This window comes from Saimiri boliviensis, chromosome 17, assembly GCF_048565385.1.
Source record: "Saimiri boliviensis isolate mSaiBol1 chromosome 17, mSaiBol1.pri, whole genome shotgun sequence".
Lineage (NCBI taxonomy): Eukaryota > Metazoa > Chordata > Mammalia > Primates > Cebidae > Saimiri > Saimiri boliviensis.
In genome coordinates this window covers 30490240-30514669 of record NC_133465.1, presented here as the reverse complement: position 1 = coordinate 30514669, position 24430 = coordinate 30490240, and the positions used below count along the sequence as shown (strand labels likewise).

At 45.8% G+C, this 24430-nt stretch overlaps 3 protein-coding genes across 7 annotated transcripts in view; 1 reads left to right on the top strand and 2 right to left on the bottom strand.

Moving 5' to 3' along the window:
- The window catches only part of BLTP2 (bridge-like lipid transfer protein family member 2), a 36870-nt gene extending 34362 nt beyond the window's left edge, over positions 1 to 2508 (bottom strand). For both annotated transcript variants that reach the window (XM_074388466.1, XM_074388467.1), the window contains exons 1-5: positions 2337 to 2508; positions 1398 to 1527; positions 941 to 990; positions 497 to 644; positions 199 to 317 (exon numbers count right to left, since the gene is read on the bottom strand). In XM_074388466.1, coding sequence (XP_074244567.1) covers positions 199 to 317; positions 497 to 644; positions 941 to 990; positions 1398 to 1527; positions 2337 to 2404 — 515 coding nt within the window. In that variant the 5' untranslated portion in view covers positions 2405 to 2508. The remainder of the gene's footprint in view (positions 1 to 198; positions 318 to 496; positions 645 to 940; positions 991 to 1397; positions 1528 to 2336) is intronic.
- Positions 2509 to 5403: 2895 nt separating this feature from the next.
- Positions 5404 to 19432, bottom strand: SDF2 (stromal cell derived factor 2). Of its 2 annotated transcripts, XM_039476290.2 has the most exons (4): positions 18982 to 19432; positions 18575 to 18706; positions 13054 to 13250; positions 5404 to 6314 (listed from the first exon to the last, which is right to left on the bottom strand). In XM_039476290.2, the coding sequence occupies exons 1-4, from the start codon at positions 19130 to 19132 to the stop codon at positions 6027 to 6029; spliced, it is 768 nt and encodes a 255-aa protein (XP_039332224.1). In that variant the 5' UTR covers positions 19133 to 19432; the 3' UTR covers positions 5404 to 6026. The 2 variants fall into 2 exon arrangements, with proteins under 2 accessions (XP_039332224.1, XP_003931475.1); XM_003931426.4 differs by lacking the exon at positions 18575 to 18706 and having other exon boundaries at positions 18982 to 19431.
- Positions 19433 to 19449: 17 nt separating this feature from the next.
- The window catches only part of SUPT6H (SPT6 homolog, histone chaperone and transcription elongation factor), a 44636-nt gene continuing 39655 nt past the window's right edge, over positions 19450 to 24430 (top strand). For all 3 annotated transcript variants that reach the window (XM_039476289.2, XM_039476287.2, XM_074388465.1), the window contains exon 1: positions 19450 to 19594. The gene's annotated coding sequence lies outside the window, so the exon portion shown is untranslated. The remainder of the gene's footprint in view (positions 19595 to 24430) is intronic.

Here is a 24430-nt window from a genome sequence, read left to right as displayed (position 1 = left end):
AGGAGCACTTGGCCCTTTTCCTCACCATTTACCTCCAATCAAGCTCTGTTGGCTAGAAGGGACAAGGCAAGTGAAATGTCTAATCTTGACACCTCCTCAAGTTGCACAGAATGATAACTTAACACCTTGATAAGGAGGCCCTGAAGCAACTCTAAGGCAAGAATAGGACAGCTCCATTCTCTCCTCCCTAGTGCTTACCTTTTCCCATCACTATCCAAAAGAAATCTGCTTCTACTGATCTGTATATGCCATAAGGACTCAGAGGTATCCACCTTGAGAACCATGATATTTATAGCATCTACATGAATAGAAAATAGCTGGAAGGAAAAAGCAAAGATAAACATTAATTAATGTTAAGGAACTACCCTTCCTTTCCAGAGAAAAAAGAGAAACAGCTCTTCAGATTGTGCCCTAAAAATAGTAGAAAAATCTACCCATAACTCCAAAGCCAACCATGTCAAAGTACAGTCCAGGATAGCAGGAAAAGTTGTCTCACTTGGCAGAAGATCTTCAATAAGGACGGGCTGAAGGACAGTTCCTTTTGATCCACCCCAGCGCTCTGGGAGAATGGGGCAGACAGGCCAGAAACTTTCTGTAGGTCCGTTCTGATACGCACTTCTCCAAAGCACAACGCCACATAGTGTCTGCCCAGAAGAGAAATCTCACTGCCACCAGGCCCATCCCTCCCATAGCAATCTATTCCCCACCCTCACATTCACTTTCTCATCCTTCCAAGAAATATAGCTCAAACCAGAGGTTAGTCTCATAGCAGTTATCAATATCTGTCTCACAAGATAATGGCACCCAGGCTAACAGGAAGACTTCAGCAAGAACATCCCTTCCTCCTTGGATTGTGAGGCCTCTGTAGAAGAATCTCACTCTGCAAACACCAACTTCAAAATACTCCCTTAGGGGAGAAGTGAGAATATAGGGTACTCACGGAAGATCATGGCTAAGGAGTTTGCTGGAAATCCACAGGTTATCAATTTCCTAAAATAGTGAGGGAGAAAGCTCTGTGTGCTAGCTGCTAAATAAGCAATGAGCAGCTTGACAAGCCAGGAAAGGTTCCAGATTATTAGAATTTCTCTTTCATAGGCATGTTGCCTCGAATCCCCTCTTAAATTAGAATAGTAAACTCTTCGATTTCCTGTTATCTTTGTTTTGTATCTTTGTTATGTGACCTGGACATTCTGTGTCGTATAAACATTTTTAACTGAACAACTTGCATCAATCCCTGCGTTCTCCAACTACTTCTAAGATCATCTTGGCAAAGAAATGGCAAGGCTGGGATTTACTAGAAAAGCCACCAAAATTTCTTTTTTTAATAAAAGGAAATTAAGAGTTTAAATTCAGCTGAGTCAACCCTACAGACATATCCATAGTTTCCTAGAACTCACCACTGTTTGCTGGTGCTGCTGAAACTTAAGACTGACATTCTGGATCCAAAAAAAGCGGAAGGAGCCAATCTTTAGCTCCGCCTGCAGCTTCCGCTGACACCACTTGGTGGCCAACCGGACTACAAGCCACCTGCAGAAAAATTCCTGTTTATTCATAGGACCCTTTTCCAATGATAGTTTCCCTCACCCCTTGCTGGTCTTACAAAGCCTCGCAAAACGGTCGTGTCCTGAAACTGGATCTGAGCGACTCTCCTTTCTCCCAAAGCACCACTCTGTCATAGACATTCAGCGACGCTGATCAAGATCCTAGCTCTCGACTGACCCCTCCACCCAGAGAAAACCAGAAACTCCACCCTCTAAGTTGGGGATGAAAAAAAAAATCTCTCTCAAATTGTTAGGAATCCCAGAGGCAAAGACAGAAGGCCCCAGCAGGAGTCAAAGCGGAGGCGGCTCTGTCAGATATGCCGTCACGCCATCACACTCCCCAGAGGGTCTCCGTCTCCTGCTCCCACCCTCCAGATAGGTATCCGAGAGAAGGCACCTTGAGGTCAGATCCGGCAGCTACAATGCTGTTCTCCCCAGACCCATGCTGCAGGTGCCCTTCGCGCTTGGCAAAAAGGACATTCGGGGCGGGGGGGAGGGGAAGAGGGGGAAAGCGAGGCCACTGAACCAGGCCCCTTCCTCACACGGCTGTTCAGTTCTGGCCTCAGCATTTCCTCAGGCCCCGCCCGCTTCCTCAGTCTCCCCGACTGGCAGCCCATTCCCTGCAGCTCAGGCCGCGCGCCCCCACACGATGCCTCCCCTGCCGCGCGCCCACTCCTCAACCCTACCCACTCCGCCTCCCGCGTCTCACTCCGGCGCGCGCCCCCTCCTCAGTCTTTCTTCCTCCTCTCTGCCCCCTCCCTCCCGCCGCCACCGCCGCGGCCGGGAGTCCCTCACCGGCCTAGAAAGAGAGCGCTAAGCGCAACCAGCAGCAAGACCAACAGCGCGGAGAAGAACAGAGGCATTTAGGTCCGGGTCCGGCCCGGCTTGGCCCCGGCCCCCGCCATGCCGGGCCCCGACGCCGGATCCGCGCAGCGCAGCCGCGGGCCGACCAGCCGCGCGCGCAGGGGCAGCGCTGAGCTAGGAAGCGTTGGTGCGCACGCGAGCCCCGCCTCCCACAGCCCGCCAGCCAGCCAACCGCCTCCCTCCCCAGCCCCACCCCGCCCCGCGACCCGGCAGGGCCGACCGGCTGCGTGCGCTAGGAGCGGGTGTGGCCCCGGGGGGAGGGCTCTGGGAGCCGACTGAGTGCTGACACACGCCCCGGGCGCTCCCCACGGTGCCCCGAACCGCGGGGCTCGGGGACCCGTGGGTGTCGGAGTCCGGGCCCACTTCCTGGGCTGCGGTGGACTTGGCTGGCTCATTTCGGCCGGGAGAGCTCACTTTCAGGGTCGGGGGAGTTGGAGTCCGCCTGGCCACTTAGGCCTGTTCTGCGGAAGTTACACCCCGGTCAGACGTGGTACAGCACTCGCATCTTATTCAAGATCCTGTTTGAAAATTACTGAGGCGGAAACTAGGAGGTAATTAAAAGGCCTCAAAAATCCCGCCCCATTCCATCCACAGAGGAAACTAATGAGTTGTTTTTGCTTTTTGTTTTTGAGACGAGGACTCGCTATGGTGCGGAGTCTGCTCTGGAACTCCTGCAGGCTCAAGGGATCTTCTCACCTCAGCCTCCTAGCTGGGACTAAAGACGCGCGCCACCGTTCCTTGTCAATGAGTTTTTACTTCATTTACTGTTTGAACACTGTTCTGGTCAATCTACTTATAGTACGAACTGGGCCCTGAAGAGGGGAAGATACTGCAGAAGTACTGAATATTGTTCTTGCCCGCTAGCAAAAAATAGTTTATCTGGGAAGCAAAATTATATAAAATAGACAATACATAGTTTTGCCTGCTTCCTTCTCTGGAAAATGAGAGAACAGGACAAAGTTCCCTCAGAGTTACTGTGCTGCTACCAAGGATCAGTATCTGAATGATACTGATAATACAGCACAAGCTAAGAAAATCCTGAGGATTTTTTTTTTTTTTTTTTTTTTTTTTTTTTTTTGAGATGGAGTTTTGCTCATGTTGCCTAAGCAGGAGTGCAATGTTGCAATCTGGGCTCACTGCAACCTCCGCCTCCCGGGTTCAAACAATTCTGCCTCAGCCTCCCAAGTAGCTGGGATTACAGGTGCACCCCACCACGACCGGCTTTTTTGTATTTTTAGTAGAAATGGGGTTTCATCATGTTAGCCAGGCTTGTCTCAAACTCCTGACCACAGGTGATCCACCCACCTCGGCTTCCCAAAGTGCTGGGATTTCAGGCGTCAGCCACTGCGCCAGGCCCTGAGAGTTTCAAAGTAAGTATTATGGAGTAGGTCATGTCTCTTTTCATGCCCCTTCACTCCCACATCCTAATCTCCATAAATATCCTTCAGGATTTTACTCAGTTTCTTTTTGGCTCCCTCAGATAAAACACCATTTCATCTTTCACCTATTTGTGGCCCAAAGTTGCTTTTATTTCTCTGACTGGTTTCTTCCCTTATCTAGTCCTCTCATCAGTGATTTCACATCTCCCCAAGAGCGCCAACGCTGTTTCAAGGTCATACTTACCTCTCAAGCACTGTATTTGTGTCATTGTGTCATCTTCCTTGTAATCTGCAGCCTTCCCCCAGGGTACGTCCTCTGAATGCTCAGGAAGGCCTAATTCACTGAAAACCTCTGTCCAAGTCAAGGAGGGGTGCCATGCAACACATATCCCTACTCTGGTTCATGTTATCTAATCTGTTTATTCAGCCAAGACTAACAATTCCTTCCTTCTCCCTAGACTGTTACTAACCCTACTCCCAACTATCTCATAGCTTAACATGTTGATTTTATCATTTTTCTATTTCTTTCTGGAGAGATCTTAAGGGATCAACACAAGTAGAATAAATACAGGGAGTCGGGGAGCGGGAGAGACAGCAGAGGCAGCAGTGAAACTCAACTAATTCATGGCCTCCATTTATTGAGACCACAAATCCTTGTAAAAGAGACCAAGTCTTTTAATGTCGTGGGCCATGTTTGGCACAGAACTGGTCTCTAAATGTTCTACATTAACAAATAGGAAAAAGAACAAAACCCAGAAGTTTCTAAAAATAAAAAAGGTTGCTAGTCACTGAAATTCCAGCAGATGGCAGCCATCTCTGTTCACCAATACTATGATTGAAAGCTACAGGAGCAAATTTTCTGTAACTGACATAAGAAAAGAGGAAATCAGGCCGGGTGGCTCATGCCTGTAATCCCAGCACTTTGGGAGGCCGAGGTGGGTGGATCACGAGGTCAAGAGATCGAGACCATCCTGATCAACATGGTGAAACCCTGTCTCTACTAAAAACACAAAAAATCAGCTGGGCATGGTGGCGTGTGCCTGTAATCCCAGCTACTCAGGAGGCTGAGGCAGGAGAATTGCCTGAACCCAGGAGACGGAGGTTGCGGTGAGCCGAGATCGCGCCATTGCACTCCAGCCTGGGTAACAAGAGCGAAACTCCGTCTCAAAAAAAAAAAAAGAATTCAGGCAGTAAGCCAGTTATGGCAGCTTACCCCTGTAATCCCAGCCCTTTGGGAGACCACAGCATGAGGATCGCTTGAGCCCAGGAGTTCCAGACCAGCCTGGGTAACCTAGTGAGACCTCATCTCTACAGTAAACCAAAAACTGACACAGGAGGATCACTTGAGCCCAGGAGGTCAAGGTTATAATAAGCTGTGATCACATCCCTCCCACGTGGGTGACAGCAAAGACCTTGTCTCAAAAAATAAAAAAACAGAATTCAGTTACTTAACTTTTCTGTTGCACTGGTAAAACTGTAGTATTACCCTATACTAATTCTGTGAAGATTAAATGAGGTAAGATCTATAATATGGTACCTAGTATTTAGCAGTGCATACTAGTTCTTTCTTTCTACCCCACCCCTTTTTCTCATTTGCAATAACAGATACAAAGCAAACATTTCTGGCTGTTTGTTATGCTGTATTTTTGAGAGTTTTTAGCTATAATTAATCAAAGATCTATTAAAGATGAGATGTCTGGAGAGAAGTCCAAGTAGAGAGAGAAAAGGTTTGGATGCAAGTAAAGTTCTTAAAAGGATACACACTGAAGGTTCATAGCATCTCCAGGGAGTCTTAGGACTCAAGGATCACGCAGATAATGAAATAGCACACATAATAAATAACATAGTGACTAATAATAAAATTATTGTTTTTATCATTTTGGAGAGAGAAAATAGGGGAAAAATCACATACATTAACAGTCCATGATGCCAAGCTCCTGAGGAGTAAAAGTTTCTCAGCTAAGAGGGATGCTCCCCTCAGTTTATCAATATGAATAAAAAACATCTGCCCCTTTACCAACAAGTCCTCTACTCAGAAAGAACCAACCCATGCAAGTCTGGGAGAGTGAAGTTCAAGTGTGCAGGGCTGAAGCTTCCAAACACAGCCACTATTTTCTGCTGTATGTCTTCATCTCAATGGTGACATGGCCACTGACCAAGGAACTTGTGGCAGGGATACCAAGGTGAGGCAGCAACAGATGTCTATGAATACTATGTTAACAGTGGCTCAGAGCCTCTAGATTTATAGCTCTGCATGGTGGGCTTCTGCCTTCAACAACTCACTGGGCTTCATGAAGATGCCTTCCATGGCTTTCCAGTAGTTGTTCTGACTTGGCTGGGCCATGCCATGCACTTCTTTTTGCCCACTGATAGGTCGACCATATTGTTCTCCTGTGACAGACAGCAGTACGTCAGTGGAAGAGTGTTTGAACCGCACCTCACCATCTCTCACCCAGTAGGGTCCATTACAGAGCACTGTCCAGTCATCCAGATAATCACCTTCACCTTCCTCACCAAAAGCACTCACTTCCTGGAAAACACAGAAGGTAGTAACATTAGCATGGCTGACAAGGGCTTGAAAAGGGGTGGGAGGGAATGGGAAGAAAAAGAAGGTCACCTTGAAACAAAAAATCAGAGGTGGCCAGGCATAGTGGCTCAGGCCTGTAATCCTACCACTTTGGGAGGGTGAGGCAGAGAGATCCCTTGAGCCCAGGAGTTTGAGACCAGCCTGGGCAACACAGCGAAACAATATCCTGAAAAAACATAAAATAAATTAGCTGGGTATGGTGGCACATGCCTATAGTATCCAGCTACTACAGCTATCACCTGAGTTTGGGAGGTCGAGGCTGCAGTGAGCTGTGATCTTTTCACTGTACTCCAGCTTGGATGACAGAGCAAAAAAAGACAAAGGATGTAAAAGAAAAAAAAAATTCATTGCTATAAGATTATGATCCATGGTTTCTATCTGAGTCATGGCATCAAAAAGAAAGAAAAAGATTATCGTCCAAACACTTATTTTACAGTTCATACTATATGTGCCTTATATTTTCTATTACAGTGTTAAAATATTATGACTTTTTTCTTTTTTTTGAGACGGAGTTTCGCTCTTGTTACCCAGGCTGGAGTGCAATGGCGCGATCTCGGCTCACCACAACCTCTGCCTCCTGGACTCAGGCAATTCTCCTGCCTCAGCCTCCTGAGTAGCTGGGATTACAGGCGTGTGCCACCATGCCCAGCTAATTTTTTTTGTATTTTTAGTAGAGACGGGGTTTCACCATGTTGACCAGGATGGTCTCAATCTCTTGACCTGGTGATCCACCCGCCTCGGCCTCCCAAAGTGCTGGGATTACAGGCTTGAGCCACCGCGCCCGGCACTTTTTTCTTTTGAAGAGTTGGGATCTTGGCCAGGTACAGTGGCTCACACCTGTAATCTCAGCACTTTGGGAGGCCCAGGTGGGCAGACTGCCTAAGGTCAGGAGTTCAAGACCAGCTTGGCCAACATGGTGAAACTCTGCCTCTACTAAAAATACAAAAATTAGCTGGGCATGGTGGCAGGAGCCTGTAATCACAACTACTCAGGAGGCTGAGGCAGGGGAATTACTTGAACCGGGAGGTGGAGGTTGCAGTGAGCCAAGATCGCACCACTGCACTCCAGCCTGAGTGACAAAAGTGAAACTTCGTCTCAAAAAAAAAAAAAAAAAGAGTTGGGGCCAGGCACGGTGGCTCAAGCCTGTAATCCCAGCACTTTGGGAGGCCGAGGCGGGTGGATCACAATGTCAAGAGACCGAGACCATCCTGGTGAACATGGTGAAACCCTGTCTCTACTAAAAATACAAAAAAGTAGCTGGGCATGGTGGCACACGCCTGTAATCCCAGCTACTCGGGAGGCTGAGGCAGGAGAACTGCCTGAACCCAGGAGGCGGAGGTTGCGGTGAGCCAAGATTGTGCCATTGCACTCCAGCCTGGGTAACAGGAGCGAAACTCCGTCTCAAAAAAAAAAAAGAGTTGGGATCTTGCTCTGTTGCCCAGGCTGGAGTGCAGTGCCACAAGTGATCTTATGGACTCAGCTCCTGTGTAGCTACGACTACATGCATACACCACCATGCCCTGTTAATTAAAAAAAAATTTTGTAGGCAACTATGTTGCCTCAGCTGGTCTCGAACCAGCTGGTCTTAAGTGATTCTCCTCGCTTGGCTGTTCCAAGGTGTTGGAATTATAGGTGTGAGTCACCATGCTGGCCTTAAAATACTTTATTTTCTTGAGACAGCATCTCGCTCTGTTGCCCAGGCTGGAGTGCAGTGCCACAAGTGATCTTATGGACTCAGCTCCTGTGTAGCTAGGACTACATGCATACACCACCATACCCTGTTAATTAAAAAAAAATTTTGTAGGCAACTATGTTGCCTCAGCTGGTCTCGAACCAGCTGGTCTTAAGTGATTCTCCTCGCTTGGCTGTTCCAAAGTGTTGGAATTATAGGTGTGAGTCATCATGCTGGCCTTAAAATACTTTATTTTCTTGAGACAGCATCTCGCTCTGTTGTCCAGGCTGGAGTGCAGTGGCACAATCTTGGCACACTGCAATCTCCACCTCCCAGGTTCTAGTGATTCTCATGCCTCAGCCTCCAGAGTAGCTGGGATTACAGGCAAGTGCTTCCACACCCAGCTAATTTTTGTATTTTTTTTTAATAGAGATAGAGTTTCACCATGTTGATCAGGCTGATCTCAAACTCCCAGCCTCAAGTGATCCACCCGCCTCAGCCTCCCAAAGTGTTGGGATTACAGGCGTGAGCCACCACATTCAGCCCTTAAAATACTTTACATCTCTCATTATTTGACTTTAAATATTACTGCTTCGTTCCCTTAAGTAGCTTTTAAATGACCTGATGACAAGTTCAAAAGGGAATGGACTCGAGTCAGGCCAACCTTGAATCTCAACTTGATCCCTTCCTCTGTAAATCCTTTGAGACTTTGTTTTCTCCTCTATAAAATGATCACAGTATCACCCAACAGAGCAACTGTGAAAATTAAATGAGATAGCAAATATTAACTGAGCAAAACATAGCAAGTTCTCTATATTTTTTTTTTCTTTCTTTCTAAAAAGGCAGTGAAAGAGAAAGTTTTCTATATTCTACTCCTCATCTAAATCCCATTCTCCACAAGGCCAAATATTCGGCTTCTATACAATGGCAATTGAACAATTACTGGTTATTTCAGGGTTGTGTGTGTGTGTGTGTGTGTGTGTATGTGTGTGTGCACTCTACTTGATAAAATTGTTTCCCAGGAGGGTACCAGTATGTAATTCTGACACTGCTATGTTTGTATACTGAAACTGAACAAGTTCAAGACATGAATGGCAGATCGTGGGAGCAAGGTATCTTGCTGTTGGAGTGGGAATTTACAAATTAACACAGGGAGGAGGCTAGGATGATTTATGTGCTAATGGATTATAGCTAAAGACATCAATAAGAACCCTAGCCAGGCACAGTGGGGTATGCCTGTATTCCCAGCTACTTAGGAGGTTGAGGCAGGCTCTAGTGCACTATGATCACACCTGTGAATAGCCACTGCACTCCAGTCTGGATAACACAGCAAGAGCCCATCTTAAAAGGAAAAGAAAAAGAAACCTCATTTAACTTAATATATATATATAGATACAGATGGCTACACATATAAATATTTATAGATATATGTATACATGAGTAAACATACACAGATACAGCTTTTTTTTTTTTTTTGAGACAGAGTCTTGCTCTGTCACCAGGCTGGAGTACAGTGGCACGATCTCGGCTAACTGCAACCTCTGTCTCCTAGGCTCAAGTGATTCCCATGCCTCAGCCTCCTGAGTAGCTGGGACTACAGGTATGCACCGCCAAGCCCGGCTAATTTTTTGTATTTTAATAGAGATGGGCTTTCACCATGGCCAGGATAGTCTTGTTCTCCTGACCTCATGATCCACCTGCCTCAGCCTCCGAAAGTGCTGAGATTACAGGTGTGAGCTACCACCCCTGGCCAGATACAATTCTTTATTCTGTCAAGTTGCTACTGAAATGTTTCTGTAAAAGATTATCATCCAAACAGTAGCAACAAGCTTAGATAAGGCCTAGAACTTTATTTTAATACCACTCTCCAATAAAAGGAAGCATAGTTCCTTGGAGAAATAGCTGATTCTAGTACTGGAGCAAGAAATAAACAAGATAAGCCTGTAGCATCTTTTGGTGCCAGAAAGTTAAGAAGTGCTTTAAAGGGCCGGGCGCGGTGGCTAAAGCCTGTAATCCCAGCACTTTGGGAGGCCGAGGCGGGTGGATCACGAGGTCGAGAGATCGAGACCATCCTGGTCAACATGGTGAAACCCCGTCTCTACTAAAAATACAAAAAGTTAGCTGGACATGGTGGCGCGTGCCTGTAATCCCAGCTACTCAGGAGGCTGAAGCAGGAGAACTGCCTGAACCCAGGAGGCGGAGGCTGCGGTGAGCCAAGCACGCCACTGCACTCCAGCCTGGGTAACAAGAGCGAAACTCCGTCTTAAAAAAAAAAAAAAAAATCAGTGCTTTAAAGTGTATGCAAGTATACACACACACAAGGGGATACTGTCAAATAGACACAAAGCCAGCTGAAAGAATTCCTAATACTCAAAGTTGGAACAATTTGAGCAACAAAATGTAGTTATCAGATTATAACAAAGTATAAACTATCCATGAGTTTATACTAATATAAATAACTGAATAAATAAATAATTTTTTCCATTCCCCCATATGAAAAAATCCCAAATACACTATGTAGATATTCCACTCTAAGGTTACCTTAAAGAGAGCATAACTCTCCAGTCTGTAAGAGTGAAATGCACATAGTAACTTCCAAAAAGTGTATGGAAAGGGGGAAAATGAAAAGAGTAACTTTACAGGAGAAACCCAACCAACAAACACTACTCAGGCAGGTAATCAAGGTCAACATCAACAGTCATAAATCATAAAGACAGTATATACCCCTGATATAATGGGATAAAAATGGCACTTTACCTCTGTGATCTTCCTCCCAAATCCTTTATAAGACTAGTCTAATCATAAGAAAAACAGACAAATTCCAACTGAGGGGCATTCTACAATACACCTGACTACCACTCCTCAAACCTGTCAAGGTCATCAAAAACTAGGGAAGTCTGAAAAACTGTCACACCCAAGAACAGCCTAATGAGATATGACAAGTATATGTAATGTATCTTGGAACAGAAAAAGAACATTAGGTAAAAACTAAGGGGCTGGGCGCAGTGGCCTCACACCTGTAATCCCAGCACTTTGGGAGGCCAAGGTGGATGGATCACGAGGTCAGGAGTTCGAGACCAGCATGGCCAATATGATGAAACTCCATCTCTACTAAAAATACAAAAATTGGCCGGGTGTGGTGATTCACGCCTGTAATCCCAGAACTTTGGGAGGCTGAGGTGGGCGGATCACAAGGTCAGGAGTTAGAGATGAGCCTGGCAAACACAGTGAAACCCTGTCTATACTAAAAAAATACAAAAAATTAGCCGGGCATGGTGGTGGATGCCAGTAATCCCAGCTACTCAGAGGCTGAGGCAGGAGAATCGCTTGAACCTGGAAGGTAGAGGTTGCAGTGAGCCGAGATTGCACCATTGCAGTCCAGCCCTGGCTACACTGTGAAACTCCGACTCAAACACACACACACACACACATACACACACACACACCCCCAAATTAGCCACATGTGGTGGCAGATGCCTGTAATCCCAGCTACTTGAGAGGCAGAGGTTGAAGCAAATGGAGATCATGTCACTGCACTCCAGCCTGGGACAGAGAGAGATTCTGTCTCAAAAAAAAAAAGACACTAAGGGAATCAGAAAAAAAGTGTGAACTTTAGTTAATAAAACTGTCTCAGTAATGCTTCATTAAATGTAGCCAATTTACCCTTCTAAGATAAGATGTTAATAGGGAAAACTGTATACAGGCAGTGGGGATAGGGAAGGAGTCATTAAGGGGTCAACATCCCCTGACAACTCAAGGCTTAAAACAGTGGCACAGCCAGGCGCGGTGGCTCAAGCCTGTAATCCCAGCACTTTGGGAGGCCGAGGCGGGTGGATCACGAGGTCGAGAGATCGAGACCATCCTGGTCAACATGGTGAAACCCCGTCTCTACGAAAAATACAAAAAATTAGCTGGGCATGGTGGCTCGTGCCTGTAATCCCAGCTACTCAGGAGGCTGAGGCAGGAGAATTGCCTGAACCCAGGAGGCAGAAGTTGCGGTGAGCCGAGATCGCGCCATTGCACTCCAGCCTGGGTAACAAGAGCGAAACTCCATCTCAAAAAAAAAAAACAGTGGCACAAAGCGGGGTGCAGTGGCTTAGATCTGTAATTCCAGTACTTTGGGAGGCTGAGGTGGACAGATAGCTTGAGCTCAGGAGTTCGAGACCGGCCTGGGCAACAAGGCAAAATCCTGCATCTACAAAAAAAAACACAAAAATTAGCCAGGCATGGTGGCATAAGCCTGTAGTGGGGGCTGAGGTAGGAGAAGTGCTTAAGCCCAGGAAGCCAAGGCTGCAGCAAGCAAGATCACACCACTGTACTACAGCCTGGGTGACAGACCGAGACTCTGTGTTTAAAAAAATAATAATGACACAATAGCAAATCCATTTTCCTAGTGTAACTAGTTAGCATCATTTAAAAAAAAAAAACTAACTGCAAGTTGGAAAACATTGGGTTTCTTTATTGCAGGATATCAGAACTTATGATATGCTAATGTATACCTAGTCTGTCTGTCCTTCCCATTTCTCCATTTAGTTTAGTTGTCTCCACTTGGACCAGAAACAATTTTCTTCCCATTTATAAAACAGAGCCACCAGGCATGGTGGCTCAAGCTTGTAATCCCAACACTTTTGGAAGGCCGAGGTGGGTGGATCACCTGAGGTCATGAGCTTGAGACCAGCCTGACCATTGTGGCGAAACCCTGTCTCTACTAAAAATACAAAACTTAGCCGGGTGTGGTGGTGCATGCCTGTAGTCCCAGCTACTCAGGAGGCCAAGACAGAAGAATTACTTGAACCCAGGAGGTGGAGGTTGCACTGAGCAGAGATCATGCCACTACACTGTAGCCTGGGTGACAAAAAAAACAAAAAAGCAGAGCCATTTCCCTAGGTCTACACAAAAGAGAATATCTACACCTGGAAAAGAAACAGTTAAGAACCAAGAAATCAAACCACCACCCACTGAGTAATTCAGGGCAGCAATGATCAATCAATCCATTAAAAGCCACCTCACCTGGTTTCCAGAAAGAGGTGAAGTAAAGTGGTGACTATGGAGGTTTCGGCCAGTGTTGACATGTGTCAGCCGGATGGGCTGGCCACACTTGATGGGGGTTCCCCTCTCACACACTGTGGCGGTCTTCCCCCGTATCGTCCAGTAACTGTTGCTGTCATCCACAGAGGTTACACCTGTCACTGACTGCTGCCCACTACCTGCAGTTAAGGAAAGAAAGCCAACTCTCTTTCTCCGCCATGGACAACATGCTCAGAAACAGAAGCTCAAGTGTGCTCAAGACTCAGCTTCACCAGTAACCCACCACCATGGCCAAGGAAGACACTGCCACTGGAGGTGTAATGGATATTAATACTGCTTTACAAGAGGTGCTGAAGACCACCCTCATCCATGATGGCCTACTAGGTGGAATCTGCAAAGCTGCCAAAGCCTTAGACAAGAGCCAAGCCCATCTTTGTTTGCATCCAACTGTGAAGAGCCTGTGTATGTCAAGCTAGTGGTGGCTCTTGGTACTGAACACCAAATCAACCCAATTAAGATTGATGACGCTTTCATGTGACTTTGGATACAAGAAAAAAAAAAAAAAGGCAAGATTGATGACCATAAGAAACCAGAGAAATGGCTAAGCCTCTGTAAAAATGACACATAAGAAAATCCTGTAAAGTGGCTGGTTGCAGTTGTGTCATAGTGAAGGACTGTGGCAAAGAATTTCAGTCACTGTGTACATCAAATGCAAGAAATTGACAAATAAAAAATTTGGCACCCATTCCTCAAAAAAAAAAGGCAACTGAGCTCAACCTCACCTTTCTTGCCTATGGCCAATATTGTGCTCTGTGTCATAAAACAGGTAAGAAGGGGTGAGGAGTAAATGCCATGCTTGGCAATATTTTTTCTTCTACAACATTAAAATATTTATTTAAAAATATGAAATGTGTCCACATAATACTAGTTATTACATGATCAAGTATACTTAACAGTATGTCATATCAGAGAATTCTGGCCTGACGTGGCAGCTTATGCCTGTAATCCTAGCACTTTGGAAGGCCAAGCTGAGCAGATCACAAGGTCAAGAAATCGAGACCATCCTGGGCCAACATGGTGAAATCCTATCTCTACTAAAAATACAAAAATTAGCTGGGTGTGGTGGCACACGCCTGTAGTCCCAACTACTAAGGAGGCTGAGGCAGGAGAATTGCTTGAACCCAGCAGGCAGAGGTTGCAGTGAGCCAAGATCACGCCACTGCACTCCTGTCTGGTAACAGAGAAAGACTCCATCTCCAAAAAAGAAAAGAAAATTCTAACAATTTGCATCAAAGGATATCAAAGGCACAAATGGTATGTGAGTTTTTTGAGGCACAGGCAGTACTAACCTCTACACACTAGCCTGGATAGCCCCTAAGGTGTCCTATCACATAATTTTCACGTTTGTAATATTATTCATGTTCATTAACTATTAAAATAAAATTTTTATTCACAATTAAAATGAGACTATTTTACATTGCCAGCTTTAATCCAAGCAGCCATTACAGCTCCCAACTCCCATGAGTGGTCAATTATTATAAAAGTATTCTTGTAGGTCTGGCACAGTGGCTCATGCCGATAATTCAAGCACTTGGGGAGGGTAAGGTAGGAGGATCCTTGAGTCCAGGAGTTGGAGACCAGCCTCAGCAACATAGCAAGATCCGGTCTGTGTGTGTTTTGAGACAGATTCTCACTCAGCTAAATTTTTTTTGTCTTTTTAGTAGAGACGGGGTTTCACCATCTTGGCCAGGCTGGTATTGAATTCTCGACCTCATGATCCACCTGCCTCGGCCTCCCAAAGTGCTGGGGTTACCGGCAGGAGCCACTGCGCCCAACCTATATACATATATATATACGTATACATATATATATATTTTTTTTTTTTGAGACAGAGTCTCACTCTGTCACCAGGCGCCAGGCTGGAGTGCAGTGGCACAATCTCGGCTCACTGCAACCTCTGCCTCCTGGGTTCAAGCAATTCTTGCACCCCAGCCTCCCAAGTAGCTGGGACTATAGGCACACGCCACCACGCCCAGCTAATTTTTTTTTTTTTTTTTTTTAGTAGAGACAGGGTTTCACCATGTTGGCCAGGATGGTCTCGATCTCTTTACCTCGTGATCCACCCACCTTGGCCTCCCAAAGTGCTGGGATTACAGGCTTGAGCAACCATGCCCGGCCTTATTTTTTTTAATCTTATTTTATACATAAATTTTTTGAGATGGTGTCCCTCTGTCACCTAGGTTGGAGTGCAGTAGCACAATCACAGCTCACCACAGCCTTGACCTCCCAGGCTCAGGTGATCCTCCTACCCTAGCCTCCCAAGTAGCTGGGATTTTAGATGCCTGCCACCACATCCAGCTAATTTTTGTATTTTTTGTAGAGGTGGAGTTTTGCCATGTTGCCTAGGCTGGTCTCAAACTCCTGGGCTCAACAAATCTGCCACCTCAAAGTGCTAGAATGACAGGTGTGAGCCATTATACCAGGCCTAAAAAAAATTAATATTGCTGGGCGTGGTGGCTCACGCCTGTAATCCGAGCACTTTGGAGGCCAAGGCGGGTGGATCACCTGAGATCAAGAGTTCAAGACTAGCCTGACCGGCCGGGCACAATAACTCAAGCCTGTAAACCCAGCACTTTGGGAGGCCAAGGCGGGTGGATCACAAGGTCGAGAGATCGAGACCATCCTGGTCAACACGGTGAAACCCCGTCTCTACTAAAAATACTAAAAGTTAGCTGGGCATGGTGGCACGTGCCTGTAATCCCAGCTACTCAGGAGGTTGAGGCAGGAGAATTGCCCGAACCCAGGAGGTGGATGTTGTGGTGAGCCGAGATCGCGCCATTGCACTCCAGCCTGGGCAACAAGAGCGAAACTCCGTCTCAAAAAAAAAAAAAAAAGACTAGCCTGACCAACATGGTGAAACCCCATCTTTAATTAAAAAAAAAAAAAAAAAAAGAGGCTGGGCACAACGGCCACCATCATAATCCCAGCACTTTGGGAGGCTGAGGTGGGCAGATCGCTTGAGCCCAAGAATTCAAGACTAAGCCTAGGTAACAAGACAAACCCCATCACTACAAAAGACGCAAAAAATTAGGTGTGGTGGGGTACACTTTTAGTCCCAGCTACGCAGGAGGCTGAGGTGTGAGGATTACTTAAGCCCAGGAGGTCAAGACTGCAATGAGTCGTGATTTTGCCACTGCACCTTGGCCTGGGTAACAGAGTGAGACTCTCTTAAATTTAAAGAAAAAAAATGTAGCTACAGGCTTTAAAAAAAGGGGGGTGGGAGATATATAAATAATCACTGATAGCTAATGTGTATTACTAAAACTGCTCAGCACCACAGTGTGTGAGCACTTACACTTACTGGGTATCTGGCACTGACCTAAGTCCTTTGCTTGAATATTCTTATTTAACACCTAAATGTATTTGCTGAAATAGGTATCATTTTCCCCCAGCATACCCAAGGTCACACAACTCTAAGAAACAAGGCGGCTGGGTGCAGTGGCTCACACCTGTAATCCCAGCACTTTGGGAGGCCAAGGTGGGCAGATCATGAGGTCAAAAGATCAGACCATCCTGGCCAACATGGTGAACCCCATCTCTACTAAAAATGCAAAAGTTAGATGGGTGTCGTGGCACACTGTAGTCCCAGCTACTCAAGAGGCTGAGGCAGGAGAATGCCTTGAACCCAGGAGGTGGAGGCTGTAGTGAGCCAAGATCGTGCCGCTGTGTTCCACTAGCAACAGAGCAAGACTCCCTCTTGAAAAAAAAAAAAGAAACAAGGCTGGGGTTGAATGAATATAGGCAGTCCAACTCTAAAACTAACAGTCTTAACCATTCTGCATCATATCCCACTAAAGTCATCTTTCTTCCAACAGCTTTAATTTGTCAGGTTTCCCCAAACGGTCTACTCTCATAAACTCCGGGGATACTCTTTCCTAGGCTTCATTCACTACCCAGGTCTTTGAAAGTATCGGTATTTCCCAGATACTTTTCAATAGTTTTACCTATTCCTTCTAGATTTGCCTTTAGCTCCATGGCCTTGCCTGATCACAGCCTTTTGATATTTCCCTTTTACCATGTATACCATTATGCCTTGTGCCAGTTATATGGGTAAATGTAGCCAATTATCAGCTCCTTTCTACTGTCTTCTTCCACTTAGCTCATGACTTCATATCTTCTTTCAGAAAAGAAAAGGCAAACCAACTCTCCCTTCCTACTTCTGATTACTGCCTTACAGCTCTCTGGGTCCTCACAGCCACACTTCACTAAACCATGGTCTACATTTTGTCTCTTACATTTTCTGCTTTCTATTCAACCCTTCACTTCCTCTTCCAAATCCTTATACCTTGGAATACTGAAAGTTCTATGCCTGGCTTTCATCTGTTTCTACCTCTTAAACAATTACTGAAGAGCTTTTTAAACCTTCAGATCCCTACTGCCAAGCCTCTCTCCACCACCTCTCTAATTCAGTAGATCCAAAGTAGGAAACCGAAACAAATTTTAAAATAAGCCTAACAACATGGTAGTCTTCACTGAATGAGTGCTAGGATTATTAAAACATCCCAGTGATGACTCAGGTCCTTGCCTAGTCTAACTGATCAGATAAGTTTTGGGAATCATGAACCACACACTAGCACACCTGAGAGAACTCTCCTCCCTCAGCAAACAGCATCATCAGTCATCCAAGACAGAAATCTACTAATTATTCTTAGATGCCTCTCACATCTCACTAGCTGACCTTCATTCTTTATTTTGTCTTTTTTTTTTTAAGTTTATCTTCTTTTACAGACAGATAAGATTTTCTTCTTTTGGTCTGTTTTTATTGTCTTGTAATTTGCTTGAATGATTATCACTACTGAGTCTCCCGTATGTAGTACAATTCTAGCCATATAGTAGGAACTCATTAAGACCTCTGCTTGATGAATGAATCCACATAAAATTTATTCCTAAACATTTTAATTTCAAATGCCAAAAAAACTGGTTTTCACACACTGGTAATCCCAGCACTTTGGGAGGCCGAGGCGGGTGGATCACCTGAGGTCAGGAGTTCGAGACCAGCCTCGCCAACATGGCGAAACCCTGCCTCTACTAAAAACACAAAAATTAGCCAGGCATGGTGGCATGCGCCTGTAGTCCCAGCTACTCGAGAGGCTGAGGCAGGAAAATCACTTGAACCCGGGAGGCAGAGGTTGCAGTGAGCTGAGATCAGGCCACTGCACTCCAGCCTGGGTGACAGAGTCTCTTTTTTTGAGACTCCTTCTCAAAAAAAAAAAAAAAAAAAAAAAGCATTTTTCTCTGCAATTCTTGTCACTGCTCCAAGTCCGTTACAAGAAGGAGGTTAAGGTTTGGGTATAAGGGGACCAAAAGATACAAATTGAGGAGCAAGTATGAGATGCAAAAGAGCTGGAAGACAAAGGGTTGTAGTCAAAGAGTGAGCTCTTGGAGTTTAAAGTTTCAGATACAGTACTTTCCGTAAATTTAAAATTTCAGACACAGCACTTACTGTAATTTTCTTGTTTGTCTCTAAAGCAGGCTTTGAATCTGAATAGATATGGATAGAGAACCCCGACTTTGTCATTTGCGAGCTGCAAAGCTTTGAATAAACGATTTAATTTCTTTGCGTCTGTCTCCTCAACTGCGAAATGAGGATAACAATCGTATCACCTTACAGGAAAGTCAATCGGAAAAATTACACAGGTAACATGCCTGGCCGGTAGCTTAGCAAATATTAAGTGGTTTTGCTGTTAAGATGCTTTAGAACAACTCAGTTCTCCGACTCTCTAGACCTGAGGAACCTTCCCAGGGAACCCCTAAACTTCCCAGACCACACCCTCAAATTTTCTGTAGGCCCCGCCCCTCCAGAGCCTCCCCGGCCTCCCCAGCCCACCCAAGACCGGTCCCCAGCATTACCTGACCCATAGCGCACATCGTGTGAGTGCAGTCGGACGTTGTGGCGCGTATTGAGTAGCTTCACCACGGAGCCGCAAGTAACGACAGCCAAACTGGACGCTCCCACAGTGCTCCACAAACCCCCCAACAACAGTAGCGGTACCACGGCCATCCTAGCTGTATCGCGGAGCCCCAAATCTTCGAAGAAAACTCGTCCCCTCCCCGGAACCGGAAGCTGAAGGCGAAACCACGAAGAGAAGGAAGTGAAAAAGCCCGAGTCTGATCTTTATGGTTTATTTTGCTAGAGCGGTCGGAGAAACCGGCTGGGCCTGGCTCCTTAAGAAACTCTTGCTCTGTCCCGGGGGCCCTGTGACAGCTGCCGTCCTGAGCCGCTTCGGCTAGCTTTTGCACCTCCAGGACGAAACCCCCTAAAAGCTGCAGCGAGAACAAGAAATGCCCCGCCCACTCCCAGTGACAGAGAGCCGGAAATGACGTAGCACGTTGACGCAGCAGCGGCGGCGGTGGCGGCGGAGGGGCCGTGCGGTGGCTCCGTACTATCCTTTCCCAGTCTCGGTTCGACGACTCCATTTTCCTCGGTGGGGGCTTAGCGCACCGGAGGAGCGGCCGGCTTCAGGCAAGTAAAGTTCCGACTAGAGAGAGTGTTTCTCGCATCGGTCAGGTGGGGAACCAGGCTTCTAGGGCCTGGTCCCGTAAGGGAAGAGGCTGTGGGGAGCCGTATGCGGGAAGAAGGGGGGGCCTGGCCTTCCTTGCTCTGTGGGGGGAAGGGGAGGAAAGCGGTTGCTCAGAGTCTCAAAGCTTTTCCCAGCCCGGTAACACCTGGAACCCGTGAATTGGGTGGCATGTTGAATCAACAGGCTTCCTGGCATCCCGTCCTTCCCTCCGCAGCTTTTTAAAACTGGGCCACGGGAAAGCACTGGGGATGGAAGGGACCTGGGACTTCTGAGCGGGGATCAGGTGATCGAGTTGTTTGTTCTGGGGATATGAATACTACGGAGCTTTCAGCAGTTCGGCCATCAGGCTAGAGGGGGATGCCAAATTCCAGCTCTTTACATATTGCTGAATAATACAAACGGAACTTTTTGTAGATGGTTGCATCCTTCATTCCTTTCTAAAGGGCGAAGGTCTTGTAGAAGTACCTGAAGCCCATTCATTCCCCGTACATTCATTTCCTCAGACGTTTGCCAGACGCCTATCATGAACATAAAAATGACTTATTAGGTCAAAATTATATTGTCTAGTTTCTGCCTTTCTCCTCAGGCACTCCTTTGAACCAGATGGAGAAATTCATTTCCCTGGGTTGTTACGCAAACTGATGCTTATTTGAGAGACCTAAGCTCTCAAAAAATAATTCCATGGAAATTCACTGTAATATCAGAAGTAACAAGGGTGTATGAAGCTACATCATTAATGAGCATTAGGGAGTGTGAATGATACTGAATTTGACTAATTTCTTCGGAAAAATGTCTGGTTCCACTGTCTGAAAGTTACCGGTTTGTAGGTCTTCTGTGTTTTGATTACAAAAGTATGACTGCTCTTCCATCAGCTGTGAATTTAGGGCCCTTTTCCATGAGTAGTGTCCCTTTCACCAGTACAAGTCCATTATTATTCACTTGGCTTGTGTGGCTGCTAGATTGGATTAGCATAGCCTGAGACTCTAAGAGGTTTTAACTTCATCAAGAGATTAATTACATCAGAAAGTGGTGCAGTCTGGAGAGGCTTAGTCAAATTTTACAGTTCTTCTGAAAGCCTCTCGTGTGGTGGAAACATATGATCTTTGTAGGCAAATACATTTGCCCTTGCTTCTATAGTCTTGATCTTAATAAATGGCACTACTATCAATCTTGCCTATAATCCTTGGCTTCCTTCCTCTCCGCTATTTCCCAATACAGTCAGTCACCAAATCCTGTCTCTCCGTAAAACTGTTCCTATCAGCATACAAATTATGTTCTGGTATCCCTCACATTCCTCTCCAAGTAATGTGCTAATTTTTAAAAATTTCATTCATAGATTTCTACCTTTACCAACTCAGCTTTCTTACTCTTCATTTTATACCAATCTGGTTTCTCTTCTGCCCACTCCATTTTTTTTTTTTTTTTTTTTTTTTTTTAAAGAGAGAGTCTTGCTCTATTGCCCAGGTTGGAGCTCAGTGGCTCTGTCATAGCTCACTGCCACCTGGAACTCCTGAGCTCAAGCAGTCCTCCTGAGGCAGCTTTTAGTAGGCAAGTGCCACGGCAGCAACTTTGTCTACTCCACTGAAGCTGCCCTGATCAAGGTCACCAGTGACTTCTATGTTGCCAAATCCAGTGGATACTTTGTTCTCATCTTCCTTTGTCTCTGCAATGTTCAACATAGTTACTCCTGTCTCTAAACTCTCATCTTGGCTTTATTGACATTTCACTCTAGGTTTTTCTCCATTTCTCTGGCTGTTCCTTCTGAGTCTCATTTGCTAGCCACTTTTGCTCTCTGTCTACTGTCTAAATATTGGGGCTGGGCACAGTGGCTCACGCCTGTAATCCCAACACTTTGGGAGGTCGAAGTGGGTGGATCACTTGAGGTCAGGAATTCAAGACCAGCCTGGCCAAGATTGTAAAACCCCATCTCTACTAAAAATACAAAAACTAGCTGGGCGTGATGGCATGCCTGTAATCCCAGCTACTTTGGAGGCTGAGACAGGACAATCGCTTGAATCCAGGAGGCAAAGGTTGCAGTAAGCAGAGATTATGCCACTGCACTCCAGCATAGGCAACAGAGCAAGACTCCATCTCAAATATATATATATGTTGAAATTCTCACAGGATTTAATCCTGAGCCCTCTGCATGTTTTTCCTTTAGGTGGCCCAGTCCCATGGCTTTAATTACCACCTGAAAGTTGGCAACTCTAAAGTTTAAATATCTAGTCCAGCCCTCTCCTCTGTGGTCCAGAATCACGCATTAAAAATTATCTCCCTTTGGATATTTCTTAGGTACCCCAAAGCTAACATAACCAAAAGAAAGTTTTGGTTTTCTGATCACTCTAAGTGTTATCCTCCTCATTTCACTGAGTGGTACTCCTATCCACAGGGTTACCAAAGATAAACCTCTGAGAATCATTTTTGTTCTTCTTTACTACTCTTCTTCCCCAGTATTTCAATAAGTTCTGTCCCTTCCACTTCCAGAATTTATTTATAATCTGTCTTCTCTTCTCTTCTTCACTGCTACTACCCTATTCCAAGCCACCACCATCTTTTGCCTGGGCAACCATGATGGTATCCTCAGGTTTCCCTGGTTTTCACTCAAATCTTCCTCCAGTTCATTTTTCCATGAAACAAGATCCGATCAGGGCAGATTATGTCATTTCTCTACTTAAAACTCTCCAGTGGCTTTCTGTGGCCTTCATGCCCTGCTTGAGCAGGCCTCTCCCTCATAGACTGCTGCCTTCACCATGTTCTGGTGCCATCAGCCTTATGACATCACCTATCATATACCATGTTCTTGCCCACTTCCTCTACTGGAACCTCTCCTCCTGGTTCTACAGGTCACATCATACCTATGGACATCTCAGCCTAAGTAAACTCACTTTACTTAGAGATGATAATGTGTATTTCCTTCTTAGCTCTTAGAGCAAGGTTTATTTTATTTGTTGTTAGTGTATCTCCTACACTAGAATACAGGCATCCTAGGAGCATGGATCTAGTCTTGTACATGCCAGGCATGGTGGCTCACACCTGTAATCTCAGCACTTTGGGAGGCTGAGGCAGGTGGATCACCTGAGGTCAGGAGTTTGAGACCAGCCTGACCAACATGGTGAAACGCCATCTCTACTAAAAATACAAAATTAGCCAAGAGAGGTGACACATGCCTGTAATCCTCGCTACTGTAATCCTGGTGATCCACCTGCCTCCGCCTCCCAAAGTGCTAGGATTACAGGCGTGAGCCACCTCGCCCAGTGAAACTCCACCTTTTAAAAAAAAAAAAAAAAGGCCGGGTGCAGTGGCTCACACCTGTAATCCCAGCACACTGGGAGATCAAGCAGGCGGATTACCAGATCAGGAGATCAAGACCATCCTGGCCGCAGGTATGGTGGCTCACACCTCTAATCCCAGCACTTTGGGAGGCTGAGACAGGTGGATCAACTGAGGTCAGGAGTTCGAGACCAGCCTGGCCAACATGGTGAAACCCTGTCTCTACTGAAAATACAAAAATTACCCCGGCGTAGTGGCGTGCACCTATAATCCCAGCTACTCAGGGGGCTGAGGCAGAAGAATTGCTGGAACCCTGGAGGCAGAGGCTGCAGTGGGCCGAGATTGGGCCACAAAACTCCACTGCACTCTACTATATCAAAAAATAAAATAGTTTTTTTTTTTTTTTTTTTTTTTTTTTTAAAAAAAGGCCATCCTGACCAACATGGTAAAACCCCATCTCTGCTAAAAATACAAAAATTAGCTGAGCATGGTGGCGTGTGCCTGTAGTCCCGGCTACTAAGGAGGCTGAGGCAGGAGAATCACTTAAACCTGGGAGACAGAGGTTGGAGTGAGCCGAGATTGTGCCACTGCACTCCAGCCTGATGACAGAGCGAGACTCCGTCTCAAAAAAAAAAAAAAAAAAAGTGGCCGGGCATGGTGGCATATGCCTGTAATCCCAGCAGTTTGGGAGGCTGAGGCGGGTGGATCACCTGAGGACAGGAGTTAGAGACCAGGCTGGCCAATGTGGTGAAACCTCATCTCTACTAAAAATAAAAAAAGAAAAAAAATGAGCTGGATGTGGTGGTGGGCACCTGTAATCCCAGCTACTTGGGAGGCTGAGGTAGGAGAATTGCTTGAACCCAGGAGGCAGAGGTTGCAGTGACTTAGGATTATGCCACTGCACTCCAGCCTGAGTGATGGAGCAAAACTGTCTCAAAAAAAAAAAAAAAAAAAAAAAAGTAGTATTTGTCCTAGCTACTCGGGAGGCTGAGGTGGGATTATGGCTTGAGCCCAGGAGGTCAAGGCTACAGTGAGATGTGATCACACTACTGAACTTTAGCCTGGGTAACAGAGCAGGGCCCCATCTCAAAAAATAAATAAATTTTTGTTGGATTAGCAAGTAAATTAAGTCAATTCTGTGTTTCTGCAATGGCTTCACTAACACTAGATCCATATAACTTCTCCAACTCTTATGAACCATTCATCCTCTTCAGGGTCTTCTCTGTACCTGCCACAGTGCACGTATTGTGCTTGAAGCACACATCTCCAGCATCACCCCCCACACCATCTCCAAAGACGTCAGCCGCTCCGCTGAACTAATTCCTCCTTACTCTTAAGGTCTTTGTTTAAAGTCACTTCCTCAAAACCAGGGTAGGTTGTCTTATTACAGGATCCCATGCTATTCTTGTCATCAATTCTCTAAAGACCTGTACTTCTAAATCATGGGTCACCAAACTAAGGCCTGTGAGCCAAATAAGGTCGCCCCCATTCATTTATACGTTGTGTAT